This window comes from Anopheles coluzzii, chromosome 2 (assembly GCF_943734685.1).
Source record: "Anopheles coluzzii chromosome 2, AcolN3, whole genome shotgun sequence".
Taxonomy (NCBI): Eukaryota; Metazoa; Arthropoda; class Insecta; order Diptera; family Culicidae; genus Anopheles; species Anopheles coluzzii.
This window is the reverse complement of record NC_064670.1, coordinates 59339973-59360370: the sequence shown is the minus strand read 5'-3', so window position 1 is coordinate 59360370 and position 20398 is coordinate 59339973. Positions and strand designations below refer to the sequence as shown.

At 43.2% G+C, this 20398-nt stretch overlaps 1 protein-coding gene across 1 annotated transcript; it reads right to left on the bottom strand.

Annotated features, from left to right (window-relative positions):
* Positions 1–15734: 15734 nt before the first annotated feature.
* On the bottom strand, positions 15735–16921 carry LOC125906450 (uncharacterized). Its single transcript, XM_049605259.1, has 3 exons — positions 16793–16921; positions 16636–16726; positions 15735–16518 (listed from the first exon to the last, which is right to left on the bottom strand). Exons 1-3 carry the CDS (start codon positions 16919–16921, stop codon positions 16379–16381), a joined length of 360 nt encoding a protein of 119 aa, XP_049461216.1. The 3' UTR covers positions 15735–16378.
* Positions 16922–20398: the final 3477 nt, after the last annotated feature.

The following is a 20398-nucleotide window of genomic DNA, read 5'->3' as shown; positions in this document are numbered from 1 at the left end:
GAGGACATGTGTAGCCGTGAGGAAATTTTTCTGTATCTCTTTTGCCTAGTCCTTGTCTTTAGATTCTGATGAGTGAAGCATACATGCCTTTCGGGTACGTTCGGGGTATAAGCCCTGTCCCTTTTATGTTATTGGAAAAGATAGAATCGTATGAAATCGGCTCTGCATTCGAGCGTGGGCAGGCCCGTGGGCGCAGTTTGTACGCAGACACTAAGGATGCCTAACACCCGGATGAGCGACCGGTAGACCTGGTCAAGTGGAATCCGTATGCAAATGCATGTGTGCGTGTCGTTCGAAGGGTTTCCTCTTCTCCCGATTTTCGTCCATTATTTTTTGCCAGTCCAAACTCTAGAGAGAGTAGATATGCTCTCTCGCTTTGGCACACAAGAAAGTTTTCCAATAGCTTCGGTTTTGCTGGTTGGGATGTTACTGCGAAGTCGAATCAGGAATCGCGCATCAAATCGATGGAAGAAGGGAGTACAAAAAAGAGAAGGAAGCACAGAGAAAAATGCTCCACATTGAAAAATTTTTAATAATTCTTAATAATTTCAACGCTCGCGAATCGTAGTGCTGGAAAGTGTTGTTCGTGTTTGGTATTTCAGGAGTTTTGTGCTGTAGTTTAGTGCGTGTGGGAAAAAATAAAACTTATACATCCTTTTACGTCGTTCGTTGTTTTCACAGCGAGACGGTAAATTAAATTTTATTATTATTATTATTATTATATTTATTCCGAAAGTTATCCAGCTGGCATAAGCTTACATAACATACTTATTTCTTTAGTTTATGCTAAAGAACAGTGCTAACAAAAACGCATCAAAAAACATAACAAGTTTAACTGTCAATCAACCAAATAAAAATAAAAAACAACATAAACTGTGGAAGCGTCATATTAAGCTATGTAAAAAGGTCCGTAAATTGTTTAAGTTTGAGTTCAAGTCGACATTGTTTCCTAGCGAGTTATAGGCACTTATCATTTTTAATAAAGGATCGTTAGATCCAAAATTAGTCGATCTGAATTCTATGTTAAATAATGTCCTGGTTCTTAACATTCTACTGGGGGCTTGAAAGTTCAATTTACTCAGAATTGACGGGGCGTCTAAAGATCCGCTAACAAGTTTGTGTATAAATAAGCACTGTGCCGTCTTTCTTCTATGTTGCAGAGGTTCTAGTCCAAATAACAGGCACCTTGTACGGTAAGAGGGACAAACACAATTACGAGACCACGGGAGACGGTAAAACAATGAACGAGTGAGCTTGCGTTGAACCGATTCTAGCCTATCTATTAAATATTGCTGTGTCGGAGTCCAAATAATACTAGCGAATTCTAAGGTAGGACGGACAATTGCACAATACAGAGCTTTTATACTGAATGGATCTTTGAAGTCTTTCGCAACACGCAAAATGAATCCTAACAAACGGAAGGCTTTTGAAAGTATTGCTTCATAGTGGTTCTGTAACGTTAGTCTGCTATCTAAATGGACGCCTAAATCGCGAATCACATTTTTACGCGGCACTGATCTATCATCAATTTTATAATCGTAAACAATGGGGGTTCTTTTTCTAGTGTAGGATATAACAGAGCATTTAGATATGTTGAGACGCATACAATTTGAATTACACCATGAATTGAATCGAGTTAAGCAGTTTTGAAGAGTAAAACAATCGGTTTGATCTGATATCGGTAGAAACATTTTCATATCATCTGCATAAAACAATTTTTCGCAATCTGGTATAACATAAATAACATCGTTTATGAAAATGTTAAAGAGAATAGGTCCGAGAATACTGCCTTGTGGAACCCCGAACGTGTTGGTGAATGGTGCAGATATAGAGGAGGAAATATTCACTGTTATATGCCTATCACTTAAATAACAGGAGAGCCAATGAACTAGCGCCCCATTTACTCCGTAGCTTGATAGTTTTGAAATTAGCATTGAGTGATTTACGGAGTCAAAGGCAGCACTGAAGTCGGTGTAGATTACGTCTACCTGTTTACCATTGTCCATTGCAGGATAGCAGGTGCTCAATAAAGAGAGAAGGTTTGCTTCAATTGAGCGGTTGGGTAAAAAGCCGTGCTGATCATTGGAGATTATATTTTTAAAACCACTTGATAGGTGTTTCGAAATGGTGATCTCAAAAATTTTGCTGACTGCACAAAACATATAAATACCACGGTAATTACAAATGTCATTTCTATTTCCATTTTTGTAAACCGGGAACATGTGTGTAGGATTGCGCCCCACACTAGATAGTTAAAACTCGCGACTCGAGTTTTCTATGGGAGCAAAGTCAGCACAGTTACCATATTCACCGGAGAGCGCTAACAAGTGTCAAGCAAGAGCTACCCGTCAAGGACTCAATGCAATTAAATTCTGGCTCCAAAATCTGTGCTGTTAACTGAATTCTGAATGTATTTCTTCGGGTACTTATTACACAGTGCAGTGTTCCGTTAGCGATGTTTACATTTTTTGGTTTGTACGCTGGCTTAATTTCCCCTCTTTCCGTGGACATACAACCCGCTGCGCAAAGCGATGGAAGGCGTTATGGCGTTCTGAGAATTTTATCATGCCATCTTTTTCCCTCCAACGGCAAATTTGTCGAGCAGCTCGTCGAGCTACCCGTCCCTGGCTCCGCCTCGTACCCCTCGCCTGAGCACGCTGTCGAAGGTTTGAATGTGTTGGTGCGCCAGACGGCCAATCGCTGTCAGCCGTCGTCCGTGCTTTTCCCTCCATAGCGCTATCTCTTTCTCGCGTGTGGACAATGCTCATAAGTTGCTGTGGCGCTTAAAAAACCGTTTGTACACATTGCGGCGATGAAGTTGCATTTTTACAAATCAAACCAAAAAAGCGCAATGAGTTTAATCGATGCAATGTAAAAATGACTACGGAATCGCTAGCGCACGATGGAGGGTTTGCTGTGCAACGCGCAGAACCCTAATTCGCTCTAACACGTTTCTAACACTAAGCTTTTGCCTTCGTCTGTTGTGGATTACATAGATATGCTAAGCATCCTGCGCATGGTTGTGAGTGTGCGTGTGTATGCAAAACTGTCGCCAAATGTAATTTCTTCCGGAATGTTATGATCTATCGGTCAAAGAAAGGAAGGTGTTCATGAAAGGCGGAAAGACGAATTGAGGCCCCTGAGGAGGGGGTACTGACACACAGCTGTTGGAAGATTGAACGGTATACTTAAATGGCCGGCGGATGGGGGGGTGGCCATGGGACCCCTACGATCATCGGTCACAGGCCCTAAAATTGTAGTCGCCATGGGGGGAGGGGTGGTGCAAATGGTTCTCCAGCCATGGAGCCCTAACGACCATCGCCCTTGTCGCTAATAATCTGTCCACTTGTAGACATACGGCATACTACAGACTAGAAATCTTCGGCGACCGCCTAGTCCGCCTACCGTTAGGTCCACCGCTGGTTCATGACGGTGTTTTTTTTTTTTTACTGTGGAGGTGTATCCTTCCCCCCTGCTACGTATGCACCGGGCAGGAGACAGTGTGGCAGTATGCAAGTTGCACACTGGATAGGAGCGGGCCCGCGGCACCGCCATCATTACGCACATCTGCATGCCTGTCGTGGGTTCTAATCGCGTATGAACCGGCCGTCGTAGCAAGGGATTAGCCACCGGCTCCGGCTACGTGGTACTCAAGTCCTGAAAAGGCCGGCATGATCGCGTTGGCTATTACGCCAATAATAATAATAATAATAATAATAATAATAATAATAATAATAAAAAGAACTTAGCGTAGCAGTCCACACCCGGGTACGAGTTTGTCTTGACTTTGTTGCTGCCGGGCTACCGCTGTGATGAGACAAATACACGGAATGCACTCGACCAAAACATGAACCTACCGATCCGAACCCATTCCAAGGCATTGCCGGTCAACCGGCGTCATGATAACTACTCCGAACCAACAAGCCACCAGATTCTGGACTGACAGGTGCAGCACCATACGCGCACCGTAATAAACAAATCCAGAATCCTCTTTTGTATGGATTCAATTCAAAATGTTGTTTCCACTTGGGTCCGCTAGCTGAATTAGAAATAAATGTGCAATATATCACACGCACGTTTGCTTTGATCGTGTGTCTTTTTGATACTCCCAACAGCAGAGTCGATCGCAAAGATGCCAATGCCAATGGTTATGTTGTCTCTCAGGTAGCGAGATCGAAAATGCCTTGACTTTGTAGCCGCAGCGGATGAAAATGTACGCATCTGAATCAAATAGTTTTGAGGTTTCCAAACGCACGCACACACACAAACACACAAACACGCGCGCGCAAACTCACACACAAACACGCGAGCGCAAACTCACACACCCACACAAACACACACACACACACACACACACACACAAACACACACACACACACCCGCGCGCACACATGCATGAACGCGCGCACGCCAGCACGCACGCACACACACACTCACGTACGCGAGCGCGAGCATGAAAGCGCGCACACCAGCACGCACACACGAAAGCGCGCTCGCGAGCACGCACCCTCGAAGTCGCGCAAGTATGCACTACCCCCCCCCACCCGACTAGACCACCCCCCACCACCTCCACGCATGATCGATTACGGCTACCTTATCGGTAGAACGGTTGGTTCAGCTTTCTTGTAGCATCCTCATCCTTAGCGCCGGGCGGGGTGGGGGATCGCGACATGATAGAGTGAACGGCCACTTTCACCGAGCTGTGTGTGTGTGTGTGTGTGACGAGACCCGAAAACGCGAGACAGATTTCGGCACATTAAAAAAAAAAATATTGTCACTATACACTGTGCTACATGATGCTTAGAAGGTCGTTGAAGCATCAAACATGTTCAAATTAAAAAATATTAGATTAGTGTTAGACGTTCTCCTACGCTTGTTTTAAATAGGCTTCTTCACCCTTAACTGGCAGGGGCATCGAATGGTCTCATCAGCAGCGGCACGAAATAAAATAAACCATCAATACACCGATAACACTTTGAATCCCAATCCAGCTTCTCCCACAGAGTCTCAAGGTCACACACAAATTAATAAATGCTAACACCCACCAATAACAACACACAACCGCAATGCACATATGAGTATCAACGCATACACCGCAACAGCCAATCAGCTGGCGGCGAAAGGCACGGGCAGAAGCGCAAGTAAGGCAAGGCAGGGTGAGGGAGGGAGAAGAAGCGGACGAAAAAATAGACGCCAATATTTTTAATTTTTTTGACCGTTTTTTTTGCTCCGCCGCCATAAATAGTTCGTCCGTTTCGCCAGCAGATGGCGCTAAACTTGCTCGAACCAGCGCAGGAATCGCTGAAGTCCAGCGCGGGTAAGGGCCAAAATCTGCGCTGGCCAGCGCAGATTTTGGTACATTTTCTGCGCTGGAAACTGCTCGAATTTGCGCAGCGGGTGGTTTGGGATTCAAAGTGTTATCGGTGTATTGATGGTTTATTTTATTTCGTGCCGCTGCTGATGAGACCATTCGATGCCCCTGCCAGTTAAGGGTGAAGAAGCGTATTTAAAACAAGCGTAGGAGAACGTCTAACACTAATCTAATATTTTTTAATTTGAACATGTTTGATGCTTCAACGATCTTGTAAGCATTATGTAGCACAGTGTATAGTGGCAATAATTTTTTTTTAATTCGCCGAAATCTGTCTCGCGTTTTTGTGTCTCGACACACACGCACAAGCACACAGCGCGGGGAAAGTGATCGTTCACTCTATCATGTCCCCACCCCGCCCGGCGCTAGGGATGAGGATGCGCTACATGATAGCTGAACCAGCCTTTCTTCCGATAAGGTAGCCGTGCTCGCTCGTGCGGGGAGGGGGTGGTGGGGGGGTTCTGGTGGGGGGTGTGTGCTTGCGTTCGCGCTTTCGTGGGTGTGTGCTGGCGTGCGCGCTTTCATGCTCGCGGACGCGCGTACGTGCGTGTGTGTGTGCGTGCGTGCGTGCTGGCGTGCGCGCGTTCATGCATGTGTGCGCGCGCGCGCACGCGTTTGTGTGTGTGTGTGTGTGTGTGTGTGTGTGTGTGTGTGTGCACGAGTTTGCGCTCGCGTGTTTGTGAGTTTGGGCGCGCGTGTTTGTGTGTTTGTGCGTGTGCGTGCGTTTGGAAACCCCAAAACTATTTGATTCTGATGCGTACATTTTCATCCGCTGCGGCTACAAAATACCACGCATTTTCGATCTCGCTACCTGAGAGACAACACAACCATTGGCATTGGCATCTTTGCGATAGGCTCTGCTGTTGGGGGAATTAAAAAGACACACGATCTAAGCAAACGTGCGTGTGATATGTGCACATTTATTTCTAATTCAGCTAGCGGGCGCAAGTGGAAACAACATTTTGAATTGAATCCATACAAAAGAGGATCCTGGATGTGTTTATTACGGTGCGCGTATGGTGCTGCACCTGTCAGTCCAGAATCTGGTGGCTTGTTGGTTTGGAGTAGTTATCATGACGCCGATTGACCGGCAATGCCTTGGAATGGGTTCGGATCGGTAGGTTCATGTTTTGGTCGAGTGCATTCCGTGCATTTGTCGCGCCACAGCAGTAGACCCGGCAGCAACAAAGTCAAAACAAAAACCTTCCCCGAGTGTGGACTGCTATGCTAAGTTCTTCTTCTTCTTATTATTATTGGCGTAATAGCCAACGCGATCATGCCGGCCTTTTCATGACTTGAGTACCACGTAGCCGGATAGTACCCTCTTGCTACGGCGGACGGTTCATACGCGGTTAGAACCCACGACGGGCATGCAGATGTGCGGAATGATGGCGTTGCCGCGCGACCGCTCCTATCCAGTGTGCAACTTGCATACTGCCACACTGTCTCCTGCCCGGTGCATACGTAGCAGGGGGAAGGATGCACCTCCACAGTAAAAAAAACACCGTCATGAACCAGCGGTGGATCTAACGGTAGGCGGACTAGGCGGTCACCGAAGATCTCTAGTCTGTAGTATGCCGTATGTCTACAATTGGACAGAGTATTAGCGACAAGGGCCCCCGGAGAGATGGTCGTTGGGGCTCCGTGGCTGGAGAACCATTTGCACCTCCCCTCACCTCATGGCGACTACAATTTTAGGGCCTGTGACCGATGATCGTAGGGGTCCCATGGGCACCCCCCTCCCTCCTTCCCCCCAATCCGCCGGCAATTTAAGTATACTGTTCAATCTCCCAACGGCTGTGTGCCAGTACCCCCTGCTCCCGGTCATCAGCTACCATTTACAGGGGCCTCAACTCGTCTTTCCGCCAAGGGCCCCCGATTTCCCTACTCTGCCACTATCATGAACTCCTTCCTTTCTTTGACCGATCGATCATAACATTCCGGAAGAGCATAGATTCGGCGACAGTTTTGCATACACACATGCGCAAACTGCTCAGCATATCTGTGTAATCTACAGCATACGAAAGCAAAAGATTAAGGTAACAAATTATGCTTAATGCTTAACACGTTCAGCACAATGACATGCCCCAGGGACTGCTAGTGAACTTTCCAGGATGCCGGTTTCACAATCAGCTTGCGTTCTAGATGCTGGTGGAAAGGAAAGTTGATGAAAATCAGCGCCAATCTGAACGTGTAAATGCGAATTAAGGTTCTGCGCGTTACACAGCAAACCATCCAGCTTGAGCTAGCGTTTCCTAGGTCATTTTTACATTGCAGAAATTTAACTTATTGCGCTTTTTTTGTTTGATTTGTGAAAATAAAACTTCATCGCCGCAATGTTTGTTAACGACTTTTTGAAGGGCCACTACAGCTCGCGAGCATTGACCACACGCGAGAAAGAGATAGCACTATGGAGGGAAAAAACACGGACGACGGCTGACAGCGATTGGCCGTCTGACGCACCAACACATCCAAACCTTTGACAGTGCGCTCAGGCGAGGGGTACGAGGCGGAGCCAGGGACGGGCAGCTCGACGAGCTGCTTGACAAATTTGCCGTTGGAGGGAAAAAGATGGCATGATAAAATTCTCAGAACGCCATAACGCCTTCCGTCGCTTTGCGCAGCGGGATGAATGAAGATTTCCATACTTGAGGGAAGCATTTCAGCTGCAAAGACTTGTTGAACAATGTGGTCAAGACAGGAGAAATTTCAAAGCTTTATTAAGAACTATCTCAACGCACTTTAAGCTGTTCGTTTTTCTCATAGCGATACGTAAAATTTAGAGGCCCAAGAGTGTATCTTGTTTTGTTAGAGCAGATATTAAAAGTTTTTCAGAAGTAAGTGGTTGAAGACATTAGTCAGATAGTCCCTCATTAAACATGCATGTTTAGAAGTGAAGTGGTGCTGTGGACATTAGAAAAATAGTTACAGTAACGTTTTTTCAGTGCCAGCGCTAAGAGGGCCAACGATATGTCAGTCCCTCCTCCTACCACGAGGGCTCATCTCGCTCTCGGCACGAATTCCCGGGCTAGGGCATACCCGGAATGGTTTAACGGCGAGGAAGGAGGGCTGATGTATCTGGTTCTGTATACTCTTTGACTCACTATGAAAATTTACAATCTCTAACAAAACTTTTTTAACGAAACACCTATCACCATCACACCCCACACTGTCCAATGCGTAATTTTCTCTACTGATCTGAAACACATGAAGGATGACAAAGTTCTTGACGATTTGAAAGATCAAAAAGTTACTCAAGTGCGTCGTTTTACTCACAAAATTAATAACGGAATAATACCTACCAACTCTTTCCTCCTCCGTATTGCTCATTCCGTGTCTCCTCTGTTATCTACCTTGGCCCACTCCAAGTGAATCCCCTTTCATATTATCCCAAACCCATGCTTTGCCTTAAATGTGCTCAATATGGTCATACCAGGTTGGGATGCAAAACCTCACAGGTTTGCCACAATACCTATTGTGCCTGCCCATGGTGAATGCACTGCTCCACTGAAATGTGTTAATTGCAAAGGCAACCACAATTCATTTGTCAAAACCTGCTCATTGTATCTCAAAGAAAAGGAAGTCATTAAACATAAAATTGATTACAACGTGTCTTTCTTTGAAGCACAAAAATACACAGATTCCCAACTACATAAACAGAGCGCAGTTCAACAAAGGCTCACTCTCGCACAAGTTGTGTCTCCCAATCCACAAACTTACATTGTCCCTCCCACTAAACCCAATTCTAGAGACGAAGAAATAGCCAATCTTAAAAAAACTAAATAAAGAACTTTTGAAAAAAACTTACTCCATCTATTACCACCCCTGACCCTACAGATAAAATTAGTGCCCAACTAAAACAAGAAAATTCTAATTTAATTTAAAAAATTATCTACTCACAGAAACTGTGAAAACATGCCTATCGAACAAACCAAATCTATTAATAATTTTAATCAAAACAAAACCACCGATAAAGTTGAGCAAATGGACCAATCCAAAGAGTCTGACTCTTCTTGCTCCCCGTTCCATCTGGACGGAAGCAAAGCTACCTCTTCAAAGGCGCTTAAAAACTTAGCCCTCTCAAAGGGCTCTTCTTCCTCCTGGGAAGAACCCTCCCTATCCGTCCCTTTTCCGATCCCTTCATCTACGAGGGAGAGGAGCCCCTTCTCTCACCCGATAATGCCCCATTCATCGAGGTGAGAAAGTCAGAGAGGAAGAAAGCTTCTATAACACAATCACCACTTACACCACATCTTCTTTTTAATCAACTCAAATCATTCATTCTCCAAAATTTCATCCTCCGTTTCATAACAATACACTTTTATTTGCCATGTCCAGAAATATCAGGAGCTGTAACTGATGAACTAAATATTCTAATTACCTGCCACAACCCAACAATAGTCACTTTACAATAAATAATGACTGTTTAGGATTTAAATGCGCCAAAATGTAGGCAATTTGTTGTATACGAGAAGTAAGCCGTAAAACCAAGAGCAGCGCCATCTCGAGGCAATAACACAACTATTCCACACTTCACAGTAGCGCCATCTACATAGTTAATTATGCAAACTATGGGGTCAAAGGGTGGTGTATTGGCTAATAACTAGGAAACATTTATATGTTAACGGAAAGAGGGGAAATTAAGCCAGCGTACAAACCCCAAAAAGTAAACATCGCTAACGGAACACAGCAATGTGTAATAAGTACCCGAAGAAATACATGCAGAATTCAGTTAACAGCACAGATTGTGGAGTCAGAATTTATTGTTTTATATCTTCAAATCACCCAGCTGGCAAATTTTGTACAGAGTCCTTGGCGGGTAGCTCTTACTTGACACTTGTCAGCGCTCTCAGGTGTATTTGGTATCGTGCTGATTTTTGCTCCCTTTGAAACTCGAATCGCGAGTTTAAGGTTATCTAGTGTAGGGCGCAATCCTACACATTTTGGTCCTTCGAACCGGATACCGGCCAGGCCGGTAAAGTAAGAGTGAACCAGTGAATTGAGGTGCGTTGTATTGGACAACGGCACACGGCGTGGCCAGTGACGGAAACTTCCACTAGACGATAACTCATCCCAATACAGGGTTTTCAATGATATTATTGACATGTTCAGCGAGTTGTTGATTCGTTCGGGCATATAATTGACACTTTCAGCGAGATATTGAATTGTTCGTAAGCAGGCGTTGACATGTTCAGCGATTCTGTAGTGCTGTCATTTGTTTTGTTTACACACTGTGCCGCAGGGTTCAATTTTCTATTCTTAGAAGTCCTAAAAGTAGCTAATAATCATTCCCCAAGCTGTTTAATACATGAATTAGTTAAAACAAACATATTTTTACGAAAACCGTTTGTTTACCTTCTGATGAGAATGATCCAAGCTGCAGTCCAAGGGGTACGAAAGTGACAGCTCTATAGTATCGCCGAACTTGTCAACGCCTGCTTCCGAACAATTCAATATCTCGCTGAAAGAGTCAATTATATGCTCGAACGAATCAACAACTCGCTGAACATGTCAATAATATCATTGAAAACCCTGTAAGGTGCGTTGTATTGGACAACGGCACACGGCGTGGCCCAGCGTGGAAGACATCCACTGGCGGCCATCTCATCCCTTAAACTGCGTTGTATTGGACAACGGCATACGGTGTGGCTCAGCGAGGAAGACATCCACTGGCGGCCATCTCATCCCTTAAACTGCGTTGTATTGGACAACGGCATACGGCGTGGCCCAGCGAAGAAGACATCCATTGGCGGCCATCTCATCCCTGAAACAACGTTGTATTGGACAACGGCGTACTGCGTGGCCCAACGAGGAAGACATCCACTGCCAGCCAATTCATCCCTGAGAGTGCGTTGTATTGGACAACGGCACAAACCTTGGCCCAACGAGGAAGACATCCACAAACGAGCAACTTCTATCGTCAATTTTGCGGTGTATTAGACATCGCCTGTTCATCACGACATCAGTAGGAACAGCATCTACAAGTCATCATGCCGACAACTAGATCCACATTGCAGCGTGTAGAAGACTCTGCATCACAAGAAGAAGCACAAGCTGCACCACCAGCGGCACCACAAGCTGCACCACTAGCTGCACCAGCTGCACCACTAGCTGTACCAGCTGCACCACAAGCTGCATCACTAGCTTCACAACAATCTGCATCCCAAGCTGTCGTCGCTGAACAAATGTACCACTATGAGGACGATGAATCTTCGGCCACACAAAGAGAGCTTAAGACGTTAAGGCTTCTGCATTCCAGTATGCAACGCAAACTCATTCAACTAATATAAGAAGTCACAGCAAATCCAATCACGGCATCTACCCATAACGGCAAGTGGCAATATTTGAATGATTTAAAAGCCAACCAGAATGCAATCTTTGAAAAGGTAATTGCCCTAGCTCCCGCTGACATGGAGCTCGACTTTGCTGAAGACGAAGCATACTCGAAGATTTGCATTCAATTGGACACATTGATTGCACGTGGGACACCGAGTGCCGCATCTGCTCCGGTGAATCCAGTGGTAATAGCACCGTCACACCATCTTAACATTCCCATGCCAACGTTCGATGGAACGAACTCCCAATGGCCTAAATTCAAATCAATGTTTTCGGACATTGTGCAGCAATTTGGTGCTTCTGATGCCGTCAAGCTTCATCATCTGAACAAGGCGTTGATTGGCAATGCAAGTGGCATTCTAAACGCAAGCATCATCGCCAGAAACAATTTCGTCAGTGCTTGGCAGATACTAGAGGACCGTTACGAAAATCCTCGCGTAATTGTTGACGGACATATTTCGGGCTTGCTTCAAATGAAACCCCTCGCCAGAGAATCTGCACGTGGACTGGCGTGACCTAATGGAGACGTGCAAAACTCATGTAGACGGACTGTCTTACATGAAAAAGGAGATTGATGGTACCAGCGATTTAATCATCACCCACATCTTGGCGTCGTGTTTTGATCCAGAAACAAGGAAGCTGTGGGAACGTACTATGACCCGAGGGCAGTTTCCCGAATTGAAGAGTACGCTCGAATTTTTGTGCAGGCAATGTGATGTGCTAGACCAGTGTGCTCCAGACAAAGGCGAGAAAGGCAAGGTGGCAGGTGCTAAAGCTTACACATCATCGGTACAAGTCTGTAAGCTTTGTCGTGGCGAACAACACACCATTGCACAGTGTCCAGATTTCCTGGCACTTTCCGTACGTGAGAAACAAGCGAAGGCACAAACTCTTCATCTATGGGGGCATCCATAAATTACGTAACGCTCAAAGGGGGGGGAGGGGGTTCCCTGTAGCGTTACGGTTTGTTACATAGGGGAGAGGGGGCGTTCACATTCTGTTACGTAACGTAATACAATCCTATCACTGGTCACTGACAAATGATCGCCCACCTGGGTAAGTTTTGCACTTTTATTTCTTTATATCTTTTGATAGAGAATACGAACTTGACATTTATAAAATACCAAAACAGAGGTTTGACAGAAAATTGCCATGAAAAAATCCACCGTGTAACATACAGGTTTAAGAGCCGTGTGTCTCAGGTAAAGACTGTAGTTTTCAATCTTACCGTCAACAAAATTCAAACAGTTACATGTCATTCTACGCTAAACGCATCGACCTGTATATTATTGTTGGTAAACAACAGTCGTGCGGTGCTGTCAATCAGGATTAGTTGGATAATTCGGCTGCCTCGATCATCCGGATCATCCGGACCACCCGGATGATCGAGAAAGGGAATTCGTAACGTTACGAGACAGGGAACGATTAAGCGGTAGTAGCGAAGAAACCGGCAGCCAAATTAAGGGGGGGTGTTCGATCATGCGTTACGTAATTTTGGAAGAGGGGTCTCCTCCAACGTTACGTTTTGTTACGATAGGGGGGAGGGGGTCGAAAAATCCCAATTTCAGCGTTACGTAATTTATGGACGGCCCCTATGTTACAATTGCCTTGGTTCCGGACATTCATCATTGAGGTGTGAATCTAAGAGGAAATGTCGCCATTGCAACAGACGACATCACACGCTTCTTCACATTGAGCTAAGCAACGATACGGCAGAGACGGAAAATGTGCCATCTACCTCCACGCAGTCATCCCAAGCTGGTTCAACTACATCACAACCGACCGGAAGTCAGTTTTCACCTCAGGTTGCCTTGAGTGTGAATGGAGAGGCTACCTCCACTGTCCTGTTATCTACAGTGATCATCAACATCATGGACGACCAAGGGATTGAGCATCATGCGCGAGCATTACTGGATTAGCGGCTCGCAATCCAACTTTGTGTCTGGTAGACTGGCCCAACTACTGCGGTTGCCAAAGAAACTTCCCCGGTACCAAAATCCATGCGACTTTTCGCTAACGGCCCTTCTGACAGAAATCGCGCGACATGTAGGCTTAAACTCGTAGCTTAAACAAAGCTTATTGGCATTCAAAAGTTTAAGCCACGCTGAGTGCCCGCTCACGAGAGGCTTGATCGTTTAAGCTACCGCTATCCATTTAAGCTACGCACTCACCGGCTGTGAGTGCTTTCGCTCACTATTCTCCCCTCTCACCCTTTCTTTCCTCCTTTCTGATCCACAATTGCCCGTTGCTTCGAGCCGTTACGAACTGGATATCTGGATCCTATAACAATATACAGTTTATAAACTCGAAAAGAAAAAAAAACACCAGCTATCATCACACTTTACACAACTTACCTGCTAATTTAAACCAATTTAACGCCTTTACGCTTGCGCACACTGACACAATAAGTCAATTAAATAAATATTGGTTAACTGCACTTATATGTTCGGTAAGCACAAGCAAATTAAACTGTACTTTATTGAAATAATATTAGTTAAACAGCATAAATCACTCCAGAATTTCACCGAACCAAACCAAGCCAATTTTTGTCAACACTGATATCTGCCAAACGAGGGAGGCGAACCGCAGATGAAGAAAACAACTTTTATCACTATGGGACAGCTTCAATACTTGTCTAAATTTTTATAATAGTTTTGTGTACAACTTTCAATTGCCAGGAAAAAAAGATTTAAAATACAACACACATTTATTGAATAATTATTACTCTTAAACTAATTGTAAATTATTGTGTGTTGTATTAAATATCATTAAATTATGCTTATCTGTTTTATTTCTGTTTTGCCAAATAGAACTATCATTCGCCCATAGTTTCTTTCGCTCTCTCATCAGATTGAAAATTTTACCTACACCGCAAATGTGGAAGCATTGCGGCATGAAGTAGGTTGGTAAGGCATGGCGGAGTGAGAGCGAGGATCTCACACACAGATGTAACAATAACCCATCATTGCAATGACGGGAGCAATCGGTCATGGGGGGTTGGTGGAGTGCAAGTGTGTCTCTCAAGCTCAGAGCCGATTTTTGCTTAACACCTCAACGATGGGAGCGCTCAGGGGTGGAGACGTATGGAAGTGTGCGAGTGTGTCGCATGATTGCTCGCAAGTGTAGAACGGGGGTAGCGAGAGACAGAGTGTACAGGCGATTTCTCCCAAGAGGGGGATTGATTAAATGGCGCCCGATTAGACGATCCGATAGAAGCACTTTTCAGGCTTAACGGATTGAGCGAGATACACCGTCGCGGCGACACGATACATATTGCATACATGTGTACTACATTTCAAGAGCCCTCCCTCGCTTTTTTTCGGATAGCAATGAGTTCAAACACACTTACGAATCCGTTGTTCAATATTTTTTTTATTTTCTACTTTCTTTTTCTAAGCACATTTTTTCATTCATACACACACCCTCCCCGCTGGTATTTTTCGAAGTATTTTTTTTTCTTCTTGAAAAACAAAAAAACTAACGCACACAAGGAGACCCACGGGAGAGTGCGAAACGACAAAGAAGAGAAAACACACACACACACCTTCTCCTCCCCATGGTGTTTTTCGCAAGGTGATCCCGTAGGAGAACGCGAACGCAAAAACACACACAGACAAAGCCACGCACGCATGCAGGCTAGCACACAAACACACACCTCACTCCTCCCCCCCTCGTGTTCCCCCCACCCCCTTTTGATTCCGTAGGAGATCGCGAAACAGCAAAAAACACACTCACAACCACGTACGCATGCAAGCACACATACACACACATACACATACACCTACCCCTCCCCCTCTCTTGGTGTTTTTCACAAGGTGATCCCGTAGGATCTCGTTAAGCGAAGCGGCAAAAACACACACAGCCACGCACGCAGGCATGCACACACATACACACACACAGACGCGCGCGTGCACGCACGCACGAACGCACGAGGGAGCGTAAATGAAGAACGTATAGAACCTACGTTGCCGGTCTCCCCCTCCCGTGTTCTCGTTCTCCGACAAGGCTGAGGTGTGCACGTTTGTCCCAAATAGCATTGGAGCGTTACGTTTCGCGATTTTTGTATGGAAGCGTTACTGCTCGCTACCTGCTCATAACACTGCTCGATAGCAGTCCTTAGTGAGCAGGTAGCGTGTAACATTCTATGTAAGCTCAATGAAAGCTCAAAGCTCAAGCGTTACTTAGCGAGTGCACGAACCACAGTATAACGCTGTGGGTTCTGTATTCGGATGTAAACAAAAACACACACACTTTTTTAAAATTTCGATGCACATTGTCCAGTACAACGATAAAATGTATTTTATTTAACTATTATTCAATACTTACATGCCCCAATACATGGTTTTACACGTTTAAATACGATTTCAACCATCACTTTGGATGGTATCAACGGATGCCGACGGCGTTGTTGTCTCTGCGTCAGGCACATGTATTGTTGCCGCTTCTAATGCTCGGGTAAATCTTATGTTAGCTGTATTACAACGATTAAACGCACTAATTGTACCACTTGCAAAGCGATACAAATAAAGTAAAACACGTAATACACCGTACAACACACTTCTTAACAACACTTGCACATAAAAACCACTTGTCGATGCGGTGATCCAATGTCCTGTTTGCAGTGGAAAAATAACAATGAAAGATTAGAATGCTTTCAAATATAACATTACTTTATAATACTTTCCTTTCCATGCTATTTTGTGGTGTATGGCAACGTTGGTTTGCTTGAAGATACACAACGACCGGTGTGTTGGTCCAGTTGAGAATGTGCCGATCACGATCACAGCCGGCTTTAGTGATTGTTGTAGAAACTGTAACAAAGATCAATATCATTAAATCTGCATTATTTTTACAATTCATTGTGATTTCATGAAAAAGTAAAGTGAAAAAGAAAAGTAAAAGTGAAAAAGTAAAACATTTCATCTTACCGGCGTCGTATTTCGTCGGCATACACACACACAGCTGCTCGATCATACTCGGACGAATGTTGCCAAATTTCGGGATGAAATGATGTTTTTCCTGTGGAATAATGTGTTCAAGCATTGAAAGATAGTTTATTTACTGAAATATGCACAGAACACTTACCTTTTCTCGAGATTTCACATAAAATTTCACGATTATTCTGCACACAATCTTTACGGGCAGTTGTCCGTGTTTGTTTACGTTTCTGACTTGACAGATATGCGAGCTGTCATGTGACGAAGTGAAATACATTCAAACCTCGCCAATTGCAAGTCTGCTTTTTCAATTGAATACAAAAAATCCGAGTTGTTCACATAAATATAAGAAAAAGTCAGTTTATACACATTGTATAAAATAACAAACATGACAAAATACGCAGACATCAGTCGTGTTACAAAATGTCTTTCTAATAAACAAAATCTATCTTTTTTTTGTAGACATATGATATAAATGCAATTAGCGAGTTTCAATTGTATCATATATATTGCTATTTTCAAAGCGGTATAAATTAAAACAAACATCAGTGTTTTTTTTTTTTGAAATAATCAGAAAGATAATTATAAACATAATAATGATTAAAATGTATTTTATTACATTTATGCACAACGATAACCTAACTAGTAAGCATGTTCATGCACGTGTGTAATTATTTGATATTTTTTTGTGTGATCCCAATATGAATGTTATTAAGTAAAACAGACAATTTACTCTGTTCCTTTTTCAATTCTTCAAGATAAGGTTTTTTTAATAGAAACATGTTTAGACATGTAAGTTTATTTAAAAAAACATATGTAAATACATATATCAATACACATACATATATAATATAAATAAAGGAATAAATAAATAAATAAATATATATAAAGAAATATATATATATATATATATATATATATATATATATATATATATATATATATATATATATATATATATATATATATATATATATATATATATATATATATATATATATATATATATATATATATATATATATATATATATATGTATACTTTTACTTATATTTACATTTTTCCATATGGTATATTTTATTATAATATATCTATAGAATATGTTATATATAAGTTGTTAATATAATTATTTTTATATCATTATACCGATGGCGGAAACCTTTAATTTTGTCATAAAATTTTAGTACAAGATTCTGTTAATTTTGTTATAAAATATGTGATCTGAATCGTTATTAAACATCCATCACTCATCTTTTCCAAATTCAGTTAGACCATCTCGCTTTGATTTGAATTCTAAGTCAGAATGTATGGGGTGCGCGTTTCGGTAAAAAAAACATAGGGGTGGGGGTACAAATAAACGCATCACAACACCAATGTTTGGGTGAGACGGTGATGGTGTGAAACGCTTCTTGCTTCAAGCTCTTGTGGTAACAGTGTTAAAAGCAACAACAACAACAGAGAATAACGCATCGCGTAGAAACAAACACACCCTTCGTGGGTATGTCAGGGGGGGAAACAACGGGAAAAGCTTAATTCTCTCTCAGCGATGCCGCTTGGGGTGTGTGTACCTTTGCCGTCTCTCCTCTCCTTCCTCATCCGTTGACCGTTCGTTGTAAGCTGGAGGATGAGTTCAGCGCTGTTGAAGAAATGAAAGTTAAGAATAAGATTACTCACTCTTTTTTCGTATACTTTGTGTGTTATCATAACTTACCTTATTGCAAACAAAATCCGGAATGAAGCTCCTCGTTTAGAATATTCCGCATTCGATCACATCCTCGGCGATGCTCGACGCCATCAGAGGATAAAAGCCAAAAAAAAACAAAGAAAAGCATCAGTCACCATCAGCATCATCTTACTCTCACAGTTTTACATCGGTTGATGATTCTTACCTTTTCAATTCCACCAAAACAAACAGCGATGGAACCAAATCCAGATCACCAAAATCACACATGATTTCTGGAGCAAACCGACACATCCTCCCCCTCCAATTGTTTGCCACAGACTGACGTGTGTGTGAGCAGCAATGTTCTTGAAGCGGTGAGCAACGGTAAAGCACACACAAGAAGAAGCGAGACGGCTATACGAGTAGCGAATTACGCCGCCGCACAGACAGCGCGCGTCATAATTTTATGCGCGAAAATCTTAAAATTTAAGTTATTCATGACAAATTGTATCGACATTTTCATACTCTGACGAACTTTTACGAAAGATATGTAAAAACTTAATGTAGTGCAATTAAATTTAGTGCAATATCATTAGCAGAACATAAAATTTTGATATTTGTTTGTAAATTCAGATCCTAAGAGCTACTACTTTTTTGAACAATAAGTGTAGAAACACAAATTTTGTCTGAGGCCAGAACAGCAACAGGGAAGATGTCGTACCCTGAGTGTGGAGATGTGTGTGTGTATGTGGTGAACGTTGCCGCGACAAGCGTGCTTTAGGATACATCGCGTGTAGGAGGGGGTAAAATCGTTTGGCTCATTGAAAATACAGGCAAAGTTGGCGCGAAGAAAACGCAACACTGCGGATTCCCGTCTGACAGAAATCGCGCGACATGTAGGCTTAAACTCGTAGCTTAAACAAAGCTTATTGACATTCAAAAGTTTAAGCCACGCTGAGTGCCCGCTCACGAGAGGCTTGATCGTTTAAGCTACCGCTATCCATTTAAGCTACGCACTCACCGGCTGTGAGTGCTTTCGCTCACTATTCTCCCCTCTCACCTTTTATTTCCTCCTTTCTGATCCACAATTGCCCGTTGCATCGAGCCGTTACGAACTGGATATCTGGATCCTATAACAATATACAGTTTATAAACTCAAAAAGAAAAAAAACACCAGCTATCATCACACTTTACACAACTTACCTGCTAATTTAAACCAATTTAACGCCTTTACGCTTGCGCACACTGACACTATAAGTCAATTAAATAAATATTGGTTAACTACACTTATATGCTCGGTAAGCACAAGCAAATTAAACTGTAATTTATTGAAATAATATTAGTTAAACAGCATTAATCACTCCAGAATTTCACCGAACCAAACCAAGCCAATTTTTGTCAACACTGATATCTGTCAAACAAGGGAGGCAAACCGCAGATGAGGAAAACAACTTTTATCACTATGGGACAGCTTCAATACTTGTCCAAATTTTTAGAATAGTTTTGTGTACAACTTTCAATTGCCAGGAAAAAAAGATTTAAAATACAACACAAATTTATTGAATAATTATTACTCTTAAACTAATTGTAAATTATTGTGTGTTGTATTAAATATCATTAAATTATGCTTATCTGTTTTATTTCTGTTTTGCCAAATAGAACTATCATTCGCCCATAGTTTCTTTCGCTCTCACATCAGCTTGAAAATTTTACCAACACCGCAAATGTGGAAGCATTGCGGCATGAAGTAGGTTGGTAAGGCATGGCGGAGTGAGAGCGAGGATCTCACACACAGATGTAACAATAACCCATCATCGCAATGACGGGAGCAATCGGTCATGGGGGGTTGGTGGAGTGCAAGTGTGTCTCTCAAGCTCAGAGCCGATTTTTGCTTAACACCTCAAAGATGGGAGCGCTCAGGGGTGGAGACGTATGGAAGTGTGCGAGTGTGTGACATGATTGCTCGCAAGTGTAGAACGGTGGTAGCGAGAGGCAGAGTGTACAGGCGATTTCTGCCAAGAGGGATTGAACAATAATGTAGTATACAGAAACTAGATGTATGATACACGCTGTCGCACCGTTGCAGAGACG